At 53.3% G+C, this 24,176-nt stretch overlaps 3 protein-coding genes across 5 annotated transcripts in view; all 3 read right to left on the reverse strand.

Moving 5' to 3' along the window:
• Positions 1-3,963: 3,963 nt before the first annotated feature.
• LOC118543227 (kallikrein-1) lies at positions 3,964-8,254 on the reverse strand. The gene is made up of 5 exons (XM_036104039.2): positions 8,209-8,254; positions 6,322-6,481; positions 4,817-5,103; positions 4,530-4,666; positions 3,964-4,146 (listed from the first exon to the last, which is right to left on the reverse strand). Exons 1-5 carry the CDS (start codon positions 8,252-8,254, stop codon positions 3,991-3,993), a joined length of 786 nt encoding a protein of 261 aa, XP_035959932.1. The 3' UTR covers positions 3,964-3,990.
• A 1,245-nt stretch (positions 8,255-9,499) lies between these two features.
• LOC118543236 (kallikrein-15) lies at positions 9,500-15,498 on the reverse strand. Of its 2 annotated transcripts, XM_036104046.2 has the most exons (5): positions 15,450-15,498; positions 12,227-12,377; positions 11,655-11,938; positions 11,398-11,534; positions 9,500-10,140 (listed from the first exon to the last, which is right to left on the reverse strand). In XM_036104046.2, exons 1-5 carry the CDS (start codon positions 15,490-15,492, stop codon positions 9,988-9,990), a joined length of 768 nt encoding a protein of 255 aa, XP_035959939.2. In that variant the 5' UTR covers positions 15,493-15,498; the 3' UTR covers positions 9,500-9,987. The 2 variants fall into 2 exon arrangements, with proteins under 2 accessions (XP_035959939.2, XP_077918480.1); XM_078062354.1 differs by lacking the exon at positions 11,398-11,534 and having other exon boundaries at positions 10,006-10,140.
• Positions 15,499-22,630: 7,132 nt separating this feature from the next.
• Positions 22,631-24,176, reverse strand: part of LOC118543226 (kallikrein-4) — a 34,859-nt gene continuing 33,313 nt past the window's right edge. For both annotated transcript variants that reach the window (XM_078062352.1, XM_078062351.1), the window contains exon 5: positions 22,631-22,887. In XM_078062352.1, coding sequence (XP_077918478.1) covers positions 22,642-22,887 — 246 coding nt within the window. In that variant the 3' untranslated portion in view covers positions 22,631-22,641. The remainder of the gene's footprint in view (positions 22,888-24,176) is intronic.

Raw genomic sequence — 24,176 nt, forward strand, 5'->3', positions numbered from 1 at the left:
AATATAGGGACAGAAGAGAGGGAGGTGGTGGTCTTACCAGAGCCTGGAAGCTGGAGCCATCTGGAAGGCATAGACTCATGGTGGGATTTGCTTAGAGGTGACTAGAATCACAGGAAAAAAAAAAATGCAGCTACTACTAATAAAGACACCAGCTGAGGTGGGGGTTGGGGAGAGGGAAATAAATACACTGGCTTGTCCTCTCCTTCCAGAGCTAGTCTTCTGCTGGTGCTGCCCATAAGCCAAACATACTGATAAGCCAATGAGCAAAGGAAGCTCAGAAATGTAGTCCTTGCAATACAGAACAGGGAAGGGTGGGGAATGGATCTGAGAGCAGACAGACAGACAACTGGCAGAAATACTAACAATGTGGCCTCAAGTCTGGCAGAAAAAAGAACACAAAAAGTTCCTACAAAAGTCTTGTGTGGCTGGGTCACATGAGCACCCCAAAACAAATATAGCAGCAGAGCAATGCAATGCATTGATTGGCTTATAACTGGGGCTGAGAGTAGGGAATGGACTTTGAGGCTTACACCACAAATGTCTACTTCTGACCAAACCACAGGTACTCCAGTCTCTGGGATGACAAGAGCCAGGGACTTGAATGTCATCTCAACTCTCTTTCTCCTGTCCTCTTGTCTGCTTTTCTTTCTAAGTTTTACTCTATCAGATCTCCTGCCCTCATGAGACTGGGTCCAAGGCTCAGACAGCCCCAGGCTCATAATCCTCTTGACTAGAGGAAAGAGTGCTCTTGACAGCTTCAGTTAGAAAAAGTCCCAGGGGACGCCTGGGTGGCTCAGTTGGTTAAGCATCTGCCTTTGGCTCAGGTCATGATCCCAGGGTGCTTGCTTGGCAGGGAGTCTGCTTCTCCCTCTGCCTGCCACTCCCCCTGCTTGTGCTCTTTATCTCTCTCTCAAATAAATAAATAAAATCTAAAAAAAAAAAAAGAAAGAAAGAAAGAAAAGAAAAAAGAGAGAGAGAGAGAGAGAGAAATCCCAGAGCAGAGCTTGATTAGTTGGCTTTGGCCATGTGCCCATCTTTGGGCCAATCATCATGGCCTGTGGTATGGGACACTGTGATTGGTTCAGCCAGAGTCATGACTATTTTTATGGCCCCAGAAGGCAAAGCATGTCATAAGTCCTCAACCAGGATTTTGTGATTGATCCCCAGAGGACTCTTGCTATTCTGTATATATGACCAAGCTTTTACTTTCTGGTTAGGTTTCTGGTTACGTGTTAGAGATACACAGTTTGCCAGAAACAAAGTAGATGGAGTCTTAGCTTATTTGGCTGAAACCGTCTTGCACTGTTCAAAAGTGGGCAAAGTAGGGAAGGGCTAAAAGGAGATGTAATTCTCAGAAGGGGCCAAAATTCTTGTTTTGAAACGTATATTGGATAAATAGCAACTCAGACTGAGTGGGATTATGTGGTTTTAGGGTATTTGGAAGTTTTTCTTGTGTGTACATATCTGTGTATGCTCTGGGGGTCAAGGTGGGTGATTTGGAGAATGTCTGTGGGGGGCTCTGGGATGTGAATGGAGGTGATATTCAGGAGGTTCTGGGAGTGTAAATGGGATAACTAGGAGACCTTGGGATGTGAATGGGAGAGACTTTAGCAGAAGTAGGGTGACTTTGGAGACTATGGGTGACTAAAGTGTCTTGGATAATTTTGACGGTGCTATTGGGAGCGTCTGGGTGTGACACTGAGGGTATTAATGTGAGTTGCTGTGGGATGCCTTTTGGGAGTATGAGTGGGATGACTTTGGAGGTGTCTGTGGGGATGACTCTAGAAATGGTTGAGATGATTCTGTGGGGTGACTTTGAGGATGTGAGTGGGGGTGACTCAGGGGTCATCTGTATGGGTGGAGTTGATTATGAGCGTTCTGGGGTTGACTTTGGGGTAGGTGGGGGGTGATTTGGGACAAATTTGAGGGTATAATTGGGGATGATTTTGACTTTACAAGTGCCTGGGGTGACTTTGTGAGAGTGAGAGTCATTTTGGGGTTTCTAGGAAGGAACTTAGGTGATGGGCATGGGGGTGAAGTTGAGGATGTCTGTTGCCAAGCTTTGGGGGTGTCCACTGGGCTGCTCATGGGGATGTCAGTGGGATGAGATTGGAGGATGACCTTGGAGAGTGTCTGGGGATGACTCTGGAGCATTTCCTCTTCTCCCCCTAGTTCTCATCCATATGAGCATGGGCTTCATGATGCTGGCCCTGACCCTGTGTCTCATCCTCCTCCCCACCATGGGCCTCTCCTTCCGGCCAGTCTTCCGACGCCTAACTAAGATTGACCTTGTCTTCAGTTCTCTCAGCTTCAGCATTGGTAAGTGTCGGCTTGGGGTAAGAGGTGCTATCTGCTGGGTCTGTCTTTGAACGGCAGTTGGGGTCTCTGCCCCACTCTTTCTGTGTGCATCTCAATTCTACTTTATCTTCCGCAGTCGGGGTGACTGTAGGGGGTATCTCTCTCTCCTTCCTGTTTCCCCTCTTTCTTTACACTTCCGTCCGGGTATCTTTCTGTCTGTCACGGGAGTGTATGTGTGTGTGTGCGCGCGCGCACACAATGGCTTGTCACGGAGAGTGGGAGAGGAGAGGCTGTCTGTCTCTTCTCTTTTCTGGGGGGTCCTGGGGTCCCTGTCCAGCCTTGTGTCCATCTCTGGCCCCACCCCAGTGCAGGGCTCCTGATTGTTCTCAGTCTGACACTCTTTGTAGTCAACTGCGAGACGTTGCGCCCGAGGCCACAGGTATCCTACCTGGTGACCACCTACCTGTGCTGGGCTGCCGGTGCCTTGATGCTGTGGGCCGGTGAGGGCGGGGCCTCGGGAGGAAGGGGCGGGGCCTCGGTGGGGCAGGGGGCGGAGCCCGGGGAAAACTGGAGGCCGGGCCTGGGGCCGGATAGGGGCGGACCCGAGGGGAGGCGCCCTCGAGGGATGGGGCGGGGCCTAGGGCGGGGCTCGGAGTTCAACGGCCCACTAGCCCTCCCGCCCGCAGGAGCTCTGAGCTACTTAAACCACGTGGGCATGTGGAGCAAAAGGACTTCCTTTAAGGAGCGGCGGGTGAGGGTCGTCGGTGGGCCTGGCAGCAGAACACCACGAGACGCATGTCCCAAGAACAGTCCGCCGCGGACCGGAAGCACACCGTGGAGCTGCCCAATGCACTCACCCCCTCAAGCCTCTCGAAGCAGTAGCACCCGAGTTTGTCAGGATACTGACCAGTGACCGCAGTCAGATACCGGGTCCGTCCCCTTCATCGTGGCCACGTGCCCGAGATTAGACCTCCCTTCGAGGCCCCACTCCCAAGGAACATGCCCCACCCCTCGAGCTAGGGTCTACCCTTTGCAGCTCTGTTCCCGCCCGCTGAATCCTCGTCCTGCCCCCACCCCTACAGTGCGACACCGCCCCCTCCTTTTCCGTAAGCTAGCCCTCTCAGGCCACGCCCCGAAGTTGCACTCCAACGTGGGAACTCCTCCCCTTCCGAGGGCGAGTCCCGCCCCTGGATATCCAGTCACGCCCCCGGCGGGACACTGAACTGCCCAGTATTTGATGTAGCTACGCGGTTCTGGGGAACCAGCCTCTCCCCCGAAAGGCGTGGCTTGTGATAACATTTCCTACCCGCGCCCCCTTACTGACGTTTCCGACACAATAAAACGTGGGCGCCTCACAACCTTTAAGTCCGACCCTGCGTTGCGTCCTCTCCCCTAGAGCAGGGTCGGGTCCAAATGTGTGAACCGGTATCGAGTCCCTGCCTTGCTTGCCCTTTGGGGTCTGAGCTTCTCTCTGCCGGTTTGTCTACACCTGTTTCTGGTCCTTCCTTTTCCCTAGCTCATTCGTGCACGCCTCCTGCCGCGAGCGTGGGAGGGCTGTAGAGGATTCTAGCCTGGGCTGGGTGGATCCCCAGCTTCCAGGTTCCCAGCGTCTGGAAGGCCAGAGGACACGAAATGTGATCCGAATTTGATGCGTATTCGATTTTACTGGGGTAGAGAACATGGTGGGGGCATTCAGGAATTGGCTGTCATGGTCTCCTTGATCCACTCCAGGTGCGAGATCACTTTGGTGTAGACCGAGGGCATATTGGGGCTGCCACATGGGATGTGGCCCCAGGATGTGATTCCTTGAAGCACACCACCGCAGATCAGTGGACCCCCCGAGTCACCCTGCAGCACAAAGGGGAGAGCAAAAGGTCAGCAAGGTCCCGGGTGCCGCCTGTGGAGCACCAGCTCTAACACCTGGGCTCACAGAGCGCACACGGTGCTCCGGGAAAAGACACAGTTCTCTCCAGAGTCCACTGCCAGAGGGCGTCGGGATTCCAACAGAGGTGAACTTTGATGTGGAGGAGGGAGATCCGTGGGATACCAGGATGAGGGTGTGGGAAGGAAAGGGGGCAGGGGGGAGGGCGCTGAGGCTCGGTTGGGAGAAGCTAGAGTTGGGCAGCAGTGGAGACGGATGCCTGGTTAGCTCTCAACAGCAGTCCAGAACCTGAGTCCCCTCCCCCAGAACCTGGAGGCCTGGGGGTGGGGGGTGGGGCAGGCTGGCTCACCACACAGGTGTCCTTGCCGCCCTCCAAGTGTCCAGCACACAGCATGAACTCTGTCACCTTCTGGGAGTGGGCTTTGGCACATACATCATTGGACAGGAGTTTGAGGTCCACACACTGGAGATCGTCTGGGTATATGACTACAGACCAGAGATTAAAAGGGCTGTGACCAGACCCCTGGTGACTCCTCAAGCCCCTCCTCACTCAGACCCTGAGTCCGGTCCCCAGCCCCCTCCTCCCTACACCCAAGTGTCTGGGCTCCAGGCTGCATGGTCTGGCCCCCGGCGTACACTTATCTGGTTCAATGCTGCCCCAGCCAGAGGCATAGCAGGTGCTCCCCAGCTGGGGTTCCTGGGTGGGCAGGTCCAGGACCCTCACAGCATCTGTAATCTGGACGGGCTCTGCCAGGCGCAGCAGCATGAGGTCATGGCTATAGTCCTCTCCGGGGAGCTGGGTATGGTTCTTTAGGAGGTCCAGCTTGAATTCAGGGTGTGGGAAGCTATGACTGACCTGGACAAACTGGGCTGTATCTTCATGCTCGAACAGGTTGTGGCGACCCAGCCAGAGCTGGTAATTGCTGGGGAGAGAGGGGGCCCCAGGGAATGAGGAGAGAGGAGGGGGAAAGGGAGATGGGGCCAGGGAGCGTCCCAAAGACAGAAACAAGGAGTAACCTTGGAGGGAGAGACAGCTGGGAAGATAAAGAGCTATGAAGAAAAGACAGTGAGTGACAGAAGGATGTGACAAGGTCAAAGACAGGGAGCCTGAAAAACAGCACAAAGGGAGAGTGGCTGAGAGGCAGAGGGAGGACAGTGAGAGACAGAGCACAAAGGAGAGAGAGACAGAAGAAAGAGTCCCTGGGAGGGAAGGAGCAGGAGGGAAGGAACAGACAGGGAGAAGAAGGCGCAGCAGGCTCAGTGAGACAGGGCCAGGAAGCAAAGGGAGAGAGTGAGGAGTGCAGGCGGTGGGGGTGGGGCCCAGCCTGAGAGAGAACGGGGAGGGAGAACAGGGAGGGAGGATGGGAGGAGCAGGGAGGGGGCCTGGGACCGGCTCAGCTGCAGCAGGGGCTGTGGGGCTGGCTCCCCAGCAGCTGCTGGCCTGGCCCCCAGCCCAAGGTCTGCTCCACCTCCCTCCCCAGACTTTCTCCCCCTTCCTCCTCCTCCTCCTCCTCTTTCTCCTCCTCCTTCCTCCAGGGCCCCCACCAGGCTCCAGCTGAAACCAGCCTTTCCCTGTGTCCCCTGCAGTGCATCATTGTCCTGGACGGAGGGGCTGGGCACATGAGAAGCCCCCTCACACATACATCTCAGGATAATCCCTTCTTTTTCTCTGGGGGTCCCCCTCAGTCCCATCCTGGGGGTGCTCAGCAGCGATGGGGAGAGGGAGTGAGGCAGAGACCCAGAGAGAGAGAGAGAGATGGGGCAGAGAGATAGAGGGTGAGACCTACAGTGACAGGGATGCAGCAGAGGGACCCAGAGGTGGACGGACACAGGGAGACACACAGAGACACCGAGACCAAACAGAGAGAGAGATACAGGGATAAATCATACTCAGACAGACACACAACAGAGCCAGTTACTGAGAGACACAGAGACACAGTTACAGGGAGAGGCAGAGACACCGGCTGCCATGGGAGGGCTTCCCTGCGGTTGTCCCTGCCACTCTCCATGGGACCCAGACCAGTACCATCTGTTTCCCTCAGTCCCCCAGCCTCCCCTGAGGTGAACCCAGGGTCGGTGCCCAGTTGTTTATTCCTGTGGGAGCACAGACACCCTCTCCCCACTGCCCTGCCCCCACTCACTCGTTTATGCAGTGGGCGGCTGTGAGCACCCACTGTGGGTGCACCAGGACACCCCCACACTGGAACTTGCTGTAATGGTACAGAGCTGCCTGCCAGGGTTGGGAATTCTGCTCACAGTTCCAGCCTCCTATGATCCGGGACTGGATGGGGGGCGCGGCTCCTGTGGAAGGGGTACTGGGTCAGGGCAGGTGGGAGGCGGCAGCGGGGCCAGGGGTCCTGGGCTAGAAGAGGGAGCTGTAATGTTGGGTTGGAGGGACATGGGGGCAGAGGAGCAGGGCTGGGGGTCTGGGGAGATGGGCAAGGGGTGTGGGAAGTTTCTGGAATTCTGGAGCCATCCTTGGGATTATGGGTTGGTGGTGGGTCCTGGGTGGGGAGACTATGCTGAGAACAGAGCCAACCACAGGGATCAGGCAGGAGACAAGAAGGCAGCGTGTGAGTAGCATGTGGCGTGGGGATTGGGTGATAAGGGGGTGATTTGGGGTCTTGGCCTGGGGAACAGAAAATTGTAAGTTCTGAGAGGGAAAAAAGATTCTAGAAACAGAGAATATAGGGCCCCTAGAGAGTGGCTCAAAAGCTGGGAAGGAAGGATTTGGGGGGGTTACAGGGATCCCAGGCTGAAGAATTGGTTTGGGTCTAGGTTGGGTTTTGGGGTTCTTTAAAGATGCAGGGGAAGTAGGTCTGAGAGGCCAAGAATAGCATCTGGGCTGAGGAGTCTGTGTGTAACTTGAGGTCCCTTGACTGGGGCTGGGAAAGGTCCTCTGGGGGTCTGGGGTCCTTGAACAGGAATGGCTTTGTAAGAGGGATGAGGCCGTGGAACTGGAGTTGGGGTCAGGACTGGGAGGGGGCTCGGGGGGAGGCAGAGCTGGATGACAGTTCTTCTGGGATTGGGTGATTCTCATGGAGATGGGGTTCATAGTCTGAGGATACTGGAGGGATCTGGGGTTCTGTCGGGAGTGGTGCCAGACAGGAATGAAGATGGAGGCATATTGGGGCCAAGCAGCTGTGGGAATGCAGGGAGGACCCACTTGATGTGGAGTTTTAAAATCATATGCTGGAGTACTGGGGGAGGTAGGGCAGGACAGCAGGGCTGGGAAGGTATTTGGGATCCTGGAGAGAAGCCCAGAAAACCAGAGCCATACAGGAGGGATTCACTTGGGGTGGGCTGGAGCATGGGGAGGAAGGAAATTACACAAGGAAAGGAACCTATAGTTGGGGGTTCTGGGTGTTCTTCCTCAGGGAAAAAAGGGGGATGCTGGATCAGGGTTCAGGGTCAAAGAGTTGGGGAAGGAAGAGACATTTGTAGGACCCTCATACCGGATGGGTGGGCCCACCTGGAGTCACAGGCCAGAAAGTCTGTTTGGGGAGAAGTGTAAGTGTCTGATGGAATTTGGGGGTCCTGGGAAGATTTAAAGGGAACCAGATGTCAGGGACTAGAGGATCTAGTTGAGAGCTGACAGCCAGATGGGAAAAATCACCAGGGTGTAGAAGGATTTGGGGACTCAGGAGACAGAGCCATAGAGAACAAGGGGGTGGGTGGGGGTGATCAGGGTCCCAGGGTCTGCTGGGATTGGGAGCACTCCTTGGAAGAGTTGGAGTCCCCCAAAGACAGAGACAGAGATGGCCCAGGCTTGGCCTCTTTGGTGAGGGGCAGGAGTCTGAGTAGGGAAGAAGAGAAAGTTCTGGGGGTTCCTGGGAGGGAGCAGGGACCGATTGCAAGAATGAGGACTGTGACCAGGAGGAGGGGCTGAAGTAGGACTTTAGGGGCCTGGGAGAGAGCCTGGGACCTGGGTCTGGGGTGGACTGTGGGATAGAAAGAAGTTATGGGGGGTGAGGGAAGCATGAGAGTCGGGCCCACTCCCCCACCCCACATCTTCCCCACTGTCTCACCAGTCCCTGCCAGGGACAGGGCAAGGCACAGAACCAGGAACCACATGGTGACCACGGGCAGGCTGGTGGTGAGCTTGGAGCTTGGAAGCCTCCCCAAGGAGTGTTTTAAAGCCCTCACTGCCCCCCCCCAGCCCCACCCCTGCCCTGCTGGCACCCAGATGCTGGCCAAGGCCCTGCCCCTGCTGCCTGGGGGCTGGACACCTCCTCCCACCCCAGAGCTGTGGAAGGGGCGGGAGAGCGAGCACCTGTTATTCTGTGGGCCCTGATTGTGCTGGAAGCATTCCTGGGGCCTGAGGCCAGACAGGGCAGGGCCTGGAGCTCCTGGGCCCCTGCTCAGGGAGACAGAGACAATGAGGGGAGGTGTGGGGGGGTGAGTGGGAGAAGAAAGAGGAGAGTGGAGGAATCACTGACCTTCAATACAAAGCCCCATATACTGGAACCCCAAGGACTCAGTGCACCCTCAAACACCAGCAGTGGGCTCCGATTCCTTTCTCCCTGCACCACTTGGAGCCAAAATGCCAGTCTCCCAGCTTCAGCTGTTTCCGAAACATAGCTTTGGCTTTCAGAACACCCTGACTCTGGCACTCCCGGACTCAGGATCTAGGCCCCAATCTATTGTTTCTCTCCAAATAAAATTGTGGTGGGTACCACAATCCTAGTGCCCCCAGATCCAGAAATATGAAGTTTCAGCGGTCTCCCTGAATCAGTTCACTAGCATTTCAAAATCCAATGTCCCCCTGCCCCCAAACAATGCTGGGATCCCATTACACCCCACACCTACTCCTTGTTCCCCAGATCTGGATACTCAAGGTTATGTCCTCCAAAGTCCCACGAATTCCAGACAATCTGCCTTCCACCATCAAGAGCATCCTCTCCACAAATTCTAATTTCCCTTCCCCCAGTAAAATATTTAGGTCTCAGGAGCCAGGTTCATGTAGTTCAACATTGGGTGACCTTGAAGATCACATTTGGGGGGGATCTCTGTTGAGAATTGGGAAGCAGATTTCTGCAGCCTCAGTGTTAAATTCATAGGCCCCTGACACCTTCCCTTGGTTCTTCAGTAAAATCAAAGTAGGTCGCAGGATAACTCAGCCTCCACTGTATGTGCCTAAGGAAAGGAGAACATTTGCCTTTTTGCCTGGCTACCAGGAAGCCCACAACTAAATCGCGAAGACAATGAGGTCATTCTTGATCATCTAGTGTGTGCTGGGTCTTTTCACTGGGGTCCAGAGATATATTTCCCCAGTGCCAGGCACTATTTGAATCAGTTCATATGAACCTCCTTATTTAATTCTTACAACCCTGTGAGGTAAGCAATATGATGATCTCTGTTTTACAGATGGGGAAACTGAAGCTGAGGGGCATTGGGTCTTTTCCTCAAGATTACACAGCTGATCCTATGCATATGTGAATGAAGAGAGCCCTACTTCAAGCCATTTCTCTTCACCTAGGTATTGGGGCAATGGGTGAAAAGGAACAATATACAGTAGCTCTGGGTCCCCAACCAGTCTCTGGCTCCCACTTCCCTTCATCCCCAGAAGAAAGTCACAGAAACTCCTACAGAGAAACTTGCATCAGCACTCTTGCTATCTCGGCGTTTAAACAGGTGACCTTGAGCACCGGCTCTGGCCTGAGACGGGACAAGTCCTTGGCTAACATCTGTGCCTTGGACAAATGAGGTCTTGAGGGATGGCCCAACACTGTCCCAGGTCAGGTCAGCTGCTGGTCAGCTCTGGGAGCTTCCATTCAGTCAGAGACATAGGTGGTAGACCAAAATGGTCAGTTCTTCTTCATGGTTTCCTTAATCCACTCCAAGTAGCTGCAGACTTTGGTATAGACTCCAGGCTTCATTGTAGCATCACAGGGGACATCACCCCAGGACACAATGCCCTGCAGGACTCCCCCACAGACCAGGGGTCCCCCGGAGTCACCCTGTGGGAAGAAGGGAAAGTGTGAATGGGAAATTTCTGGATCCCGGTGCCCCCATCCCTATCCCAATCACCATTCACAACCTCAATCAAAATCCAATCCAACCCCACCCCATGCAATCCCACCCCAACTCAACTCAATACAACCCAGTTTAACCCAAACCAATCCAACCCAACACAAGTCAATACAACTTGGCCAACCCATGTTCTATCCTTCCCATGTAACCCCAACCCAAACACCTACATCTTCCCCATTCAGAATCAAACCAGACCTACTCCCATCCTCACTGCCAACACAACCAATCCCAGTCATCATGTCTTTCACATCCTAGACAAAGTTTGCCCTATCCCCAATTCAACCCAACATATTTTCCATCTAAAATCAAACCAGGGGCACTGGTTTGGTTTGGTTTGGGTGCTGGGGTGGCTCAGTCGGTTAAGCGTCTGACCCTTGATTTCGGCTCAGGGTCCTGAGATGGAGCCCCACATAGGGCTCCAGGCTGCAGGCTCCGTACTTAGCAGGGAGTCTGCTCAAGATTCTCTCTCTCCCTCTCACTCTGCCCCCTTCCCACCTCGTGCTCTCTCTCTCTCCCTAAAATAAATAAATACATCTTAAAAAAAATTAAACCAAGCCCATTCCTGTTCTTTTTTTTAATAAAGATTTTATTTATTTATTTGACAGAGAGATAGAGAGAGAGTACAAGTAGGCAGAGAAGCAGGCAGAGGGAGAAGGAGAAGCAGGCTCTCCACTGAGCAGAGAGCCTGATGGGAGACTCCATCCCAGGACCCTGGGATCATGACCTGAGCCGAAGGCAGCTGCTTAACTGACTGAGCCACCCACGTGCCCACCTATTCTTTTTTTTAAAAAATATTTTATTTATTTGAGAGAGAGAGAGAGCACAAGCAGAGGGCCAGAGGGAGAGGGAGAAGCAGATGCCCCACTGAGCAGTGAGCTGGGCATCGGGCTGGATCCCAGGACCCTGAGATCATGACCTGAACCGAAGGTAGACACTTAACCGACTGAGCGACCCAGGTGCCCCAAGCCCATTCCTGTTCTTAACTCAAACCCAGGCCATTCCAAACCAACCGCCAAATCGTGCACCCCAAGCACAACCCAATCCATCTCCAACCTCATCCCCATTCTAACTGCTCTTCCTTCCCCATCCCCAAACCTATCCCTAGCATCTTTTCTGGCCCAAAGCAAGCACAACCTGATCCCATCCCAACTCCCAAACCTGTCCCCCTACCCCATGGCTCTGACCTCACAGGAGTCCATGCCTCCGCCCTCTACTCCTGCACACACCATAGAGGCCATCAGGCGCCCTGGGTAGTCCTTGTTACAAGACGTGGCCGGGATAACACTGATGTTGGCACAATGCAGCGTATCCGGGAGACTCACTGGGGAAGACAGTGGACTTGGAGTGAATCCGTATTTTCAGGCCCTTGTCTTCTTCACCCAAGAGCCCTGGAGAATAGGGTCCCTGGAGGCCTGACACCCAGCACCATCCTTTCACGCACCTTGTAACTCCGTGCTCCCTTTGGTCCCAGGCTTGTCATCAGACACCAGGCCCCAGCCGGACACCACGCAGGCCTCACCCGGTTGGGGGCAACGCGTGGGCAGCGCCACGGGGCGCACTTGCGGGGACAGGCGCGCGGGCCGGGTTAGACGGAGCAGCATGATGTCGTGGCGATGGCTGCGTGCTTCGTAGCCCGGGTGCGGGAGGATGCGAGCCACAGTCCGCAGCTGCTCGGGGCCATCGCGCTTGCGCAGGTTGTGCTCGCCCAGGCGCACTCTCAGGAAGCTGTGCGGCCGGTGATCACCCGCAAGCGGAGTGAGGGGTAGGCAGAAAGATCAAAGAGCGGCGAGCTGGGGTCCCCCCACCCTGCGGGAGTCTGGAGATGCCATTACCCTCTGCCAAGGCGCCGAAGCCAGTGATAGCTCGAGCCGCTGCCCCTCAGGGACCAAGGAGGTGCACCCACCCCGAACTCAACCCCCAGGCTCCTGCTCTTTCCTCCTCAGAATCCAAGATTCTCACATCCCTAGACTTCTGCCGCCATGCCCCTCAGGACTTAGAGCCCTGTCTTCATACCGGGTTTGGCAGTGGGCTGCGGACAGCACCCAGTGTGCGGAAATGAGAGAAGCACCGCAGTTGAAGCGCCCGCGCTCAAATAAGGCCACTTGCCACGGCTGGGAGTGGGGCTCACACTCCTCACCTCCCGGCATCTTGTCGTCCTGGGCTGCTGGGAGAGGGGGCAGAGGAGGGTCCCTGAGGACAGAGTCCCTTTCCTTGGGCCCTACACCTTGCCTGCACCCTGCCCGTACTATGTATTTTTCACTTCTGCTTGCCCCCTTTCTCTTAGGACGTCCCTGTCCTTGAATTTTTAGCACAGCCTTCTCTCTGGCTTTTACAACTGCTGCTTGTTTTCTCCAGAGCTGTCCCCCTCCCCTTGGCCCTCACCCATTTACTACAGGATTCTGGGAGAGCAGGGAGGTGGGAAAGGACCAGAAGTCAAGAAGTCCTCTGAGATTAGGAGTGAAGACAGGGACACTGGATACAGGGCCAGAGAGATGGCCACTTGGAACCAGCCATTCAAGGTCATCGCCAAGCTGTCACAGACATCAAAAGGATGTGGCCACTCGATATGTACGACACGCAGTCTTGGCTCCAGAGTCTGGACATCTCAGGCAATTGCAGATGTGGCCACACAAGGTCATGGGCAAACATAGGCACAACCAGTCTTCCAAACTTAGGAACTGAGGGAGAGAGCACTTTAGGCTGAAATTCACTTGTATATACTTGGGTTGCAGCTTCAAGAATCACAGCACAGACATTCATAGATATATATGACTCTGGACAGTTATAGCATGGGCGTGTGTGAGCACACACACACACATCCACAGACACTGATTTGCACATCGAAGCTCACATCTAAATTTACAGTCTCCAGGGGCGCCTGGGTGGCTCAGTTGGTTAAGTGTCTGCCGTCAGTGCGGGTCATGATCCCAGGGTCCTGGGATCGAGTCCCGCATCGGGCTCCCTGCTCCACGGGAAGCCTGCTTCTCCCTCTCCCACTCCCCCTGCTTGTGTTCCCTCTCTCACTGTCTCTCTCTCTCTGTCAAATAAATAAATAAATAAAATCTTTAAAAAAATAAACTTACAGTCTCCAGTGTGGGTATGAATATACCAGTCACAGACTTGCCCACTAACGCACAGGGACTGGACAAGAAGGTGGGGTCCTTAATAAGGGTACACGGGGAGAGACACACATATACACTCAGGCTTCCAAAGACTTGTTCACAGACACGAGTCTAAGTATAGTGGTTGAATCTGGAATGTTAGAGTAAAGCCCCTGGGTCCAAACATGTCATCTATGAGCGTCTGAGCAAATTATTTGACCTCTCTGGGCCTACGTCTCTTCATCTGTAAAATGGGATTGTTGTAAGGAGTAAATAACATTATGTGTGCCTGAGTGTGTGTGTCTACGATGTCTGGCTTTATTATAGTTCTTAATAAAGACTAGTTATTTTAAACAAATGACGCATAGATTTATTTATGCAGAGATGCATGTAGATATTTAGGTTCTGGACAGAAATTTAGCCAAAGTCAGTCAGACATATGATCGGGCTCAGATGAAGATAGTCAAGGTCAAAATTGTGATTCGTCTTCAAGTCACTGTGGGGATCCAGAGTAAGAGACATGAACCCAGAGAGCCAACACTCAGATGTGGACCCACTAGATAGGACCCCAGGGAAACAATGGACACGGGGCTAGGCATCCAAGGTCAAAAACATAGCCAGAGACATAGGACAGGACATATTTTCCCATCTCTAGATGAGCCCCCCAGTCAGTCACCTGGTGTTCAAAGTCACTCATTGTGTTTCACATAGGGAACCCAGTTCACATATGTGGGCAGGATGTGGACACACAGGGCTTTGAAAACCCACCACACACACACACGCACACAAAGACACACACACACACACACACACACACACGCACTGCACAAGGATATAAACAGGGATATTTCAAGGTTATAAGACCATGATCTGCTACTGGGCAATGGGGATATGACCCCTGAAGGTCACAGCAAGGCACACAGACACCCACCCTGGGAAGGGAATTTGCGCAGCCAGACCAAATGCCCATCCTCTGCCTGCCAGGGTCAGGAACTGGGCCAAGGGCCCTGGCAAGGTTGGGGGAATGCGGATGTGGTGGACAGGGGCCTTAACAGGGAAGGGTGGGGTTGTTGTCCTGCAAAGAAGGACAGAGGGTATGGGCTGAACAGCTGGGCATTGAGGCTGCCCCTGGCCAGTACAAGCCGGAGGAAGGTGGAGGCCCTGGCTGGGTGCAGTGGGCAGGCGGGAGGCAGGGAGGAGAGAGCACAGAGAAAGCCTGAGGGAAGGCTGGCAGCAGGGGGGAGCTTCAAGGGGCCCCCAGAGGCGAGGGTCATGTGGGGGTATAATGAAAGTCCACCCTCAACTTCTCCAGAGTAGAGGCATCAGGTTACAGTTAAATTCTCCATGGGTGGTAGCTGAACATGGGCTGGAGTTTTCCTGCCTCCCAGGGTCACCTTGACCTAGTGGCCACTCTCCTCCGGCCTCAGCCCCTTCGCCTGTTAGATGAGGCCAGTAGAGCTCACCCCATAGAGATGTTTTGAGAATTAGGTGAGCTCTGGCCTATATCCACGTGAGTGTCTGGCATGCCCCCAGCACTCAGCAATGCCAACACGTCCTTACAGGGCACTGCCCTGGACCAAGTACCTTCTAGTGCCTCACCCACGGGACCAGATTCAATCTTCACAACCCTGGAGGCATCTGCTGTTATCTCCGTGGTCCAGTTGGGGATCCCGAGCCACAGAGATGTTAAGTAACCAGAACATGGTGAGTTGGAATTCGAGCCCAGAAGTCTGTGTTCTTGGCCTCTTAACACTTGTTTGAAGGCTTATTATGAGCTTTATCTACATTATGCTATTGAAACCTCACCACTACCGTCATAGGTAGGTGCTATCTTCTAGAGAAGGCACTCTAGGTAGAGAGAGGTGAAGTAATTTCCTCAAGGCCACACAGCAAGGAAAGGGCAGCCCCAGAACTCGAACTCAGGTCTGTGTTCTTGTTGTCAGGAGCAGCAAAAGGCCCCAGTTGGCGTGGGGAGTCTAGAGCAGCCCCAGGCCTCTGACGGTCTTGGGGTAGGGTGAGGACTCGGGGAGGGGGAATGGGGGGTAGTGGGAGACCGCAGGGCCTGGATTTGTTCCTGATGTGGGGGAGGGGCACCACATTCCCATAGACCCAGACCTGACCTGGGCCCACCTCACCTGCCGACATCAGCAGGAAGGAGAAGGTGAGGAGAAGCCACATTGCAGAGCAGGGACGAGGGTTCTCTTGAAGTCTGGGGAGGGGAGAGAGTGAACCGGGGTGAGGTGGGACACTTGTGCCTCAACCTGGATCCCTCCAGACACAAACTCATCCCACCTGCCGCTTGAGAAATTTCTTCCACCATCTTTGTGCCCCCACCCCCACCACAGACTGCTCTCCCCCTCCCCCGCCCCCCCAGGTTCTCCATCTCTGAGGGTTGTTCCTCCAGGCACCAGAACAAACCCTCAGGTGCCCCCACAGCCTGTCAGATCCCAGCACCATCCCGCTTGCTCCTGGATCTCTCTCCATGCTCCAGACTCTGGCTCAGAATACATTTTCCCCCAGACCCTCTCCCAGCCTCCTACCTGGGCTCCTGGGTGCCCACCACCCCCCACCCTTGCCATCTGTCCCCCGGTCAAGTTCCCACTCCCCCAGCCTGTTCCCCTACATGGCCCTGCAGGGTCTTTCCACACCCAGAGTTGACCATGTCCCACTGCAGCTTACAGCCCTCATGGATCCCCAGCACCCCCAGGGTAAAGTCCTAGCTCCTCAGCCTCACTTTCGAGGATATGAGTGGTTTCTCCCCTTCTACCAGCCCCTCTGACCGGGTCTCTCATGACCTTGCCCTTCTAGACACAACTGATTCTCCCATTTTCCTTCCTGTGATTCCATGCCTCCATGCCTTTGCTCAGGCTGTTCCTCCTCCCAGGTATGCTATTCCCTTCAGGGTCCACTTCCTCCTTGAGGGATTTTCTGAGCATCTCCAGTCAGTGGTGTCTGCCTCCCCCACCAGACTGAGAATTTGCTGTGGGCAGGCCTGGCCTGACTGGACACTGGATTCCTGGTGAAGGGTCCAGTCCATGGGAGGCCCCAGCTCCCCTCATCTTCCAAATTCATATTTGCCCTCCACGGCTCAGCTCCCACCTCTTCTGGGAGACCCTGAGACCTAACAGGTATCTTTTCTGGGCCTCACAGCCCCTGGTGTGCCTCCATCACATCACAGATTCCCAGGAACACTCAGGTAAGGTCGTCTCTGTGTCCCCAGCATTACCCAGCCTGGAGCCTGGCACCTGGGACACCTGGGGAGGTTGAGCTGAGCCGACCTGAACCCCTGATAACTCCTGACCTTGTTCTTGGCTCTGATACAAACGCTTTCGGGGACATCCTCCTGATTCACTCCATCCCCTCCCCCCCTGCAGCTCCTTCTTGCATCTCCAGGACATTTTCTTGGTTCAGGTCCAACTTGAGGCCTCAGTAAAGGACACATGGACCTACACAGGTGCCCTTGAAACTCAAGTCCCTCAGGGCAGTGCATGTCTGCTCCCTGGAACCAGGGCATCTAGTGCCTCCCCTAGACCAGGGCAGACCTGTGTCTCCCTGGGTGTCTCTCAATCCCCCCAGCCCCGGCTCTTGTCTCAAAGATCTCACCCCCTCCAGATCCTCCAGCTTCATCTGGGGCAGCTTGGATGCCAGAGAAGGGGAGCAGGCACCCGGATACCTGAATTTATAAGCTCCTGGCCCCACCCAGGTCTAGGGGGTAGGGTGGGGTGGGAGGTGGCTGAGAGTCAGGTTTACAGGCGGGAAAGCCTAGGTAGCTAGTGGGGTGGGGGACAAGGCCTAATGAGCATTTATTAGGTTGAAGCTTTTGTCTGAGTCTGTAAGGAAGAATTCCCTGCCAGGGACAGTTCCTCAAGGGAGAGGATGTAGGAGGGCAAGAGCCCCAAATCAGAGGAAATCAACAGATAGGACCAATAGTCTGTAACGTGGAACCTGGAATTTGGGGTCTAGAGTGTGGAAACTGGAATCTAGAGCCATGTTTCTTGTGCCTGGAGTAGGGTTCCGAATCTTGGATTCTGGACCTGGATCTGGACCCCCTCAGTTCTGGATTCTGAACCTTGGATCTCCGATTTTGGACAGTGGATTCTGGATCTGGATCTCGACTTTTAGATTTTGGGTTCTGGATTCAGATCTCTGATTCTGGATCTGGGTGCCTGGGCCTCCTAACTCTGGATCCTGGGTATTAGATTCTGGATCTTGGGTTTTACACTTTTTGTTGTGGATCTCCAACTCTGGACTGTGAGTTTGGAGGTCTAGAGTCAGGCATTTATGACCTGAAGTATAGAGTATGGAGTTTGGAGTCTGAATTCTGGAGTTTGGGTCTGGAATCTGGATCTTAGAGTCTGGTCTTTAAGTGACAGGTCTTAGTCTTGGATTCTAGATCCAAGGCCTTTGAATCTAGAGTCCAGACTAGGAGTCTGGAATTTGGTGTTTGGAACCTAGGACTTGAGGTCAGAAATCCTCACATCTGCTGTGTGAAGCCTGGGGCCTGGAGCATGAATGGTAGATTTTGAATTTTGAGTTTTGGGGCCTGGATTCTAGAGTCTGGGTCTAGACTTTTAAGATTTCATGGATTAGCTTTGGAGTGTAAAGTCTGGAGTTTCAAACCTGCATTGTGCATTTAAAAGGCTGGAGTAGGAGATATGGGCCTGAGTTCCATGAGTCAGAGATTACTAGAATCTTCTCTGTAGTATGAATTTAGACACTGGGAGACTGGAATCCTTAATCTGGATCCTGTGGTCTTGATTCTGCATTTTGGTTCTCGAAATCTGGATTCTGCTTTCTGGTGATCATTATTAAAATGACTCAAAGCTTTGGGAATTTGAAGTTGTCTTCTGGTGTCTCAGGACCATAGGAGGGCCCTCAGCAATTTTCTAGAGTCTATCCTGGCTTGTTTAACTAATGAGGAGGCACAGAGAGCAGGAGGAACTGACCTCAGATCACCCAGTGAAGGATGGGACCTATTTTAAATATGGTCCCTCTCAGTATCTGAAAAGCCATCACCTATATGGGAAGGGGCTGCATGAACAGGGCTGACTGTTTAGGGGATCAGTGGCCAATGCCAACGGGTCCTTGGCCCTTGATTTCCCCACAGATAATAGGTGAGAATGATGGCATCTAAGCCACCAGATGTCTTTCAGATATTCCTGAACCACAGACCCTCAGTTATTCCAGAATCTTAGGGTCTCAGTTATTCTAGAACAATAGACCCTCAAAATCTCTAGAATACCAGACCTTCAGATTGTAGAATCTAGTATCTAGAACCTAAGGTACCCTGGAAGTCTAGGTCCTTGAACACTTTAGAACCCAAGAGTTTAAAATTGTCTAGAACCACGAACCTCCACATATTCTAGAACCCTAGATCTTCAGATGTTCTGGAACCCCCAGACATTTAGACATTCTGGATTCCCAGGCTAGAAACTATTCTAGAACTCCTTTGCCTCTTTATCTGGCTACAAATTCGTGCTGATAGTCTCTAGGCCTCACAGTGGGCCACAGCTTCAGTTGGACAGTTCCTGTGTACCTTGAACCTCATTTGTCCTCCTGATAGCCCTGTGAAGTGGTTACCATGGCTTCCTTCTTCTTCTTTTTTTTTTTTTTAAGATTTTATTTATTTATTTGACAGAGAAAGACGCAGCGAGAGAAGGAACAGAAGCAGGGGGAGGGGGAGAGGGAGAAGCAGGCTCCAGGCTGAGCAGGGAGCCCGATGTGGGGCTCGATCCCCAGACCCTGAGATCATGACCTGAGCTGAAGGCAGACGCTTAACGACTGAGCCACCCAGGCGCCCTGGCTTCTTAATATAGAGAAAACTGAAGCCCAGAGAGGGGCGTCATAGGCCCTGGTCACACAGAGGGTGCAGAGGAATCCACTGTTCTGACTCTTGGAGCACCTGGTTGGCCCGTTTGCCTCAACTCCGGGAGCCACCTCCCTCTGTTGGACCTGGGTGGTGATGAGGGGAAGGAGGCGAACCCCTGGGGTAATCATCATGACAGCTTCCCTGGTGCCAGGCTAAGCGCTTTCCATCATGATCGCATGTGTTCCTCCCACTAAATCACGCAGGCAGGTGTTGTAAACATCCCCGTGACACAGATGAGGACACCAAAGGATCTCACACCTAGCTCATCCCAGGCTCATAGGCTCACTGGGAGGGCACCCTGCCCCGCCCCGGACGCGGTGACGTCAGCACCCTTCCTCCCGCCCACTCGGACCGCGAAGACCTGGGCTATCCATCCACGTCCTCCTGGGCCTCTTTCCAGTTGTCCTTCACCTCCACAGGCGGCCTGAGTCTGCCTTGCTCCTCCTCCTCCTGCGAACACTCCCTGAAGCCTGGAGACTTTCTTTCCTCAATTCCTGTGGTTCAACCACCAACAGCGCAGGTCTCCTTCATCTGACCTTGAACTCCAGCCTCGGGCAGCCACCTGCTCCTGGACGTCCTCCCACACCCAATGTCCTCAGGCCCTTTTTAAAAAAAATTTTTATGGTTATGTTAATCACCATACATTACATCATTAGTTTTTGATGTAGTGTTCCATGATTCATTGTTTGTGTATAACACCCAGTGCTCCATGCAGAATGACCCTCTTTAATACCCATCACCAGGCTAACCCATCCTCCCACCCCCCTACCCTCTAGAACCCTCAGTTTGTTTTTCAGAGTCCATCGTCTCTCATGGTTCATCTCCCTCTCCGATTTCCCCCCCTTCATTCTTCCCCTCCTGCTATCTTCTTTTTTTTAAACATATATTGTATTATTTGTTTCAGAGGTACAGATCTGTGATTCAACAGTCTTGTGCAATTCACAGTGCTCACCATAGCACATACCCTCCCCAATGTCTATCACCCGGCTACCCCATCCCTCCCACCCCCCACCACTCCAACAACCCTCAGTTTGTTTCCTGAGATTAAGAATTCCTCATATCAGTGAGGTCATATGATACATGTCTTTCTCTGATTGACTTATTTTGCTCAGCATAACACCCTCCAGTTCCGTCCATGCCGTTGCAAATGGCAAGATCTCATTCCTTTTGATGGCTGCATAATATTCCATTGTATATATATATATATATATATATATATATATATATATATATATATCACATCTTCTTTATCCATTCATCTGTCGATGGACATCTTGGCTCTTTCCACAGTTTGGCTATTGTGGACATTGCTGCTATAAACATCGGGGTGCACGTACCCCTTTGGATCCCTACATTTGTATCTTTGGGGTAAATACCCAGTAGTGCAATTGCTGGGTCATATGGTAGCTCTATTTTCAACTTTTTGAGGAACCTCCATACTGTTTTCCAGAGTGGCTGCACCAGCTTGCATTCCCACCAACAGTGTAAGAGGGTTCCCCTTTCTCCACATCCCCGCCAACATCTGTCGTTTCCTGACTTGTTAATTTTAGCCATTCTGACTGATGTGAGGTGATATCTCATTGAGGTTTTTATTTGGATTTCCCTGATGCCGAGTGATGTTGAGCACTTTTTCATGTGTGTGTTGGCCAGTTGGATGTCTTCTTTGGAAAAATGTCTGTTCATGTCTTCTGCCCATTTCTTGATTGGATCATTTGTTCTTTGGGTGTTGAGTTTAAGAAGTTCTTTATAGATTTTGGATACTAGCCCTTTATCTGATATGTCATTTGCAAATATCTTCTCCCATTCTGTCAGTTGTCTTTTGGTTTTGTTGACTGTTTCTTTTGCTGTGCAAAAGCTTTTTATCTTGATGAAGTCACAATAGTTCATTTTTGCCCTTGCTTCCCTTGTCCTCAGGCCCTTCTTACTCACTGTGTCCTAACTCATTTCTCTCTCCCCAAACTCCTCCTCCCATGTTTCCCATCTCAAGGACAGCTCTACTGTTCACCCAGTCCTGTGGTCAGTCCCCCAGGCACTGTCCCTGTCCCTTCCTTTTCCTTATTTCCTCCAGCTCCAGCTCCATCCCTTCTCTCCATTCCTTTGGCCTGGCTGCAGCTCAGGCATCCTCCTCTGCTCCTAGAACCTCGCCTCTAGCCTCCCATCCTCTATTTTGTCTCCTCCCACCCATAACCAGGTGGTCTCAGAGGTCTCTCTACACTCAGAGTTGACCTCTTTCCTCTCCTGCTCACAACCCTTCAGTGGTGACTCTGTATCACCCCTGGACAAGGGCCCTGCCTTCAGCGAGGCATTTGAGGCTGGGATCCCCCGTCTGAACAAGCCTCATCTTGAACCCCTTTCCCCAGGGAGACAGTCACTGTGTTCCTCCCACCCCGGAATGGGACTGGACTCCTGGTGCCTGAGGCTCCCCTTCACCCCCCCCCACCTTCAGTGTGGGGCCAGTTGAAGGTGGTGTTTCAGGGTACAGGCTCTGGAGTCAGAGAACCTGGGCTCAGACCCCCCACTTCACCACTTGCTAGTTTGGGAGATTCTGGTGTGTCTTCCTTTCTCTGCTTCTGATTCTCATCCTTAAAATCAGATAATCAGAGGATCCCCTCAGAGAGTTTTCCAAGGAGCTAAGGGCACCGTTAATCTCACCCCATTTCACTAGCGAACAGACAGTGGGGAGGGGAGGGCCCCAGTCGTTCAAGGTCATCCAGGCTGCAGAAGTTGGGGGAGGGGGGTGGCAAGAGAATGATCCAAGTGGTCCTGTTACCCCTTGGGTGCAAAGCATCATTTCTCTGGTTATCAGGGTCTCAGTATGGGATAGGAGTGGAAAAAGGGTGGGGATGGTCTCTGGGTTGGATGAGGTAATATGCATGGAACAGGTGTGTAAATCATAAAATTAGGCTGGCACTTAAAAGACTGGTTAACACAGGATGTGATTCAGATGTGGACTCTAAAGCCAGGGGCCTGGGTTGGCATCATGCCTCCAACCCCTAATACTGTGCAAACTTGGGCAAGTCACTTGGCCTCCTTATGCCTCAGTTTCCTCATCTGTAAGATGAGAATAATTGCTTCTGCCTCATAGGAGTGTTTTGAGGCAATAGTGCCTGAAACCCGTGCCTGGCATTTAATCAGTGCTGAGTAATCCCAGATCATTTTCAGTCCTGTTTCCCCTGGGAACAAAATCATAGGGAGGGGTGCTCGTACGGTCTTTCTTAGATGACACAGTCGGGCAGCGGCAGATCGGGGACTTGAAGAATCCGAGTCTGTCCACCTCTCAGATACGGCACCTTTCTCTGAAATTCCTTTATGGAGACTCCCGTTTTACAAATGGGGACACTGAGTCCCAGGGAGAAGAAACAGATGTGTGGGGCCCTAGCGTGAGAGTGTTCTATCCAGCAGGGAGAACGCCTCATGTACGGACTAGGATTACTAGGTTATCTCTGAGACTTTATTTCTCATTCTGTGCTGGGGGGAGCAGGAGGGAACCGAGACTGAAAACGCAGCGTCTTTTCTTCTTGTCCTGGAAGGCTCCCGCCGCTAGGTGGCGCCAATGTACGCTTGTCTACGGGAGGTCTGCTGCTGGGTCTGAGGGAGGAGGGTTTGGGGGAAGCACGCAGAATTCGGGAACTCAAGGAGGTGGATCTTGGCGTCGGCAGAGAGGGGAGGTTGGAGACTCGTCCTGGGATTTGTCCTTGGTTGTTCTGCAGGAATTTTTGGATCCAATCAGTGAGCGGGCACAGGTTTGTGTAGGTATTTGGTTGGTGTGCTGGGGTTTTCCACAGGGGTGGACTCCCGTGGACACAAAGTCCTGCGAGTATCCCTCCACCCCAGACCAGAGGGCTCCCGCCGTCCTTCAGGGCCAGAGGGAGAGGGGCCAAGATCCAAGTCAGGCAGAACGTCAAGCAGAACGTCAAAGCTGGTGGGAGTGGGGTGGGGGGAGAGAGAATATGACACGGAGAAGAGGAGTAGAGAGACAGAACAGGACAAGAGACAAAGGCGGGCAGGACAGGCCTCCCCCCTCCAATCCGCCCCGTCCCCATCCGCTCCCCAGGAACTGCCGTCTCAGAGCCTGGGGCCCCCTCTGCCTGCTCCGTCCTGAAGTTCAATTTCTGCTCTTCTGGGGGTCCCCCAGCCTGCCTCTCTCCATCTTTCTCTCTCCCTCCCTCTCTCTCCCCTCTGGTTCCCTCTCTTTCTTTCTTCCTGCCTCTCTGTGTCAGAATCTCTCCCTTCCTCCATCTCTCTTCATCTCAATTTGGGCATCTCCTTCCTCCTTTTCCTTCAACCTCCCTCCTTTCTGCGCGTCCCGCCGGCTCCCATTTTGTTCTCTTTGCGCCTCCAGTCCCACTGGAGTGTGCTTCTGTGTTCCCCAGCTCCTCTTTCTCCCTCCCTCTCTCTGCATGGGGCCTGTCTCCTGCTCTGTTTTACCTCCCTGTGTCTCCACATTTCGTCTCTTTGCATCCACTCTCTCCTTCTCTCCGCCCCACTCTTGTCTCCCTGTGGACAGGTCTCCTCCTTCCTCCCCTGCCTTTCCCAGATCTTAAATGCAGGGCCCTTTGCCTTTCAGCCTCCGCTGCTGGAACAGAATGTGCGGGGTGGTACGGCAACTTTTGCAGACGTCTTCGGTCTCCTCCCGCGTCTTGCCACACCGCAGCACTGGGGGACTGGCTTGGGACACACCACGAGGAGAGCAGAGAAAGTCAAGGACGGGGACATAGTGAGACGTAAAGATGGGGCTCATTTTTCCTCCTCCAGACCCAGCCGGAGATAAGGCAGGGGGTACCCGGGCCGGCCCACTTGGGGCAATGCTGGTGGAGTCCATGTAGCTGGAGTCGGTGGTTGCCGCATTCAGCTTGAGCAGCGCCAGGCTGTTGACAGTGGTGGGGACGGCGGTACTCTGGTGCGGTACAAAGCAGGAGGACTGGTGGGCAGGTGAGCTCTTCAGCAGCTGCTTCGTCAGGTCCATCCCCATTGCTAACCTGGCTCCACCCTC

Source organism: Halichoerus grypus, chromosome 15, assembly GCF_964656455.1.
Source record: "Halichoerus grypus chromosome 15, mHalGry1.hap1.1, whole genome shotgun sequence".
Taxonomy (NCBI): Eukaryota; Metazoa; Chordata; class Mammalia; order Carnivora; family Phocidae; genus Halichoerus; species Halichoerus grypus.

Coding starts and splice junctions, on each gene's coding strand:
- LOC118543236 (XM_036104046.2), bottom strand. CDS start 15,492: ATGTGGCTTCTCCTCACCTTCTCCTTCCTGCTGATGTCGGCAG. Junction 11,535..11,654: donor AGGGAGCACGGAGTTACAAG/GTGCGTGAAAGG, acceptor TGTCTTCCCCAG/TGAGTCTCCCGGATACGCTG. Junction 10,141..11,397: donor GAGGCATGGACTCCTGTGAG/GTCAGAGCCATG, acceptor TTCTTCCCACAG/GGTGACTCCGGGGGACCCCT.
- LOC118543227 (XM_036104039.2), bottom strand. CDS start 8,254: ATGTGGTTCCTGGTTCTGTGCCTTGCCCTGTCCCTGGCAGGGACTG. Junction 6,482..8,208: donor CCTGTCCCTGGCAGGGACTG/GTGAGACAGTGG, acceptor CCCCTTCCACAG/GAGCCGCGCCCCCCATCCAG. Junction 4,667..4,816: donor CAGCATTGAACCAGATAAGT/GTACGCCGGGGG, acceptor TCTGGTCTGTAG/TCATATACCCAGACGATCTC.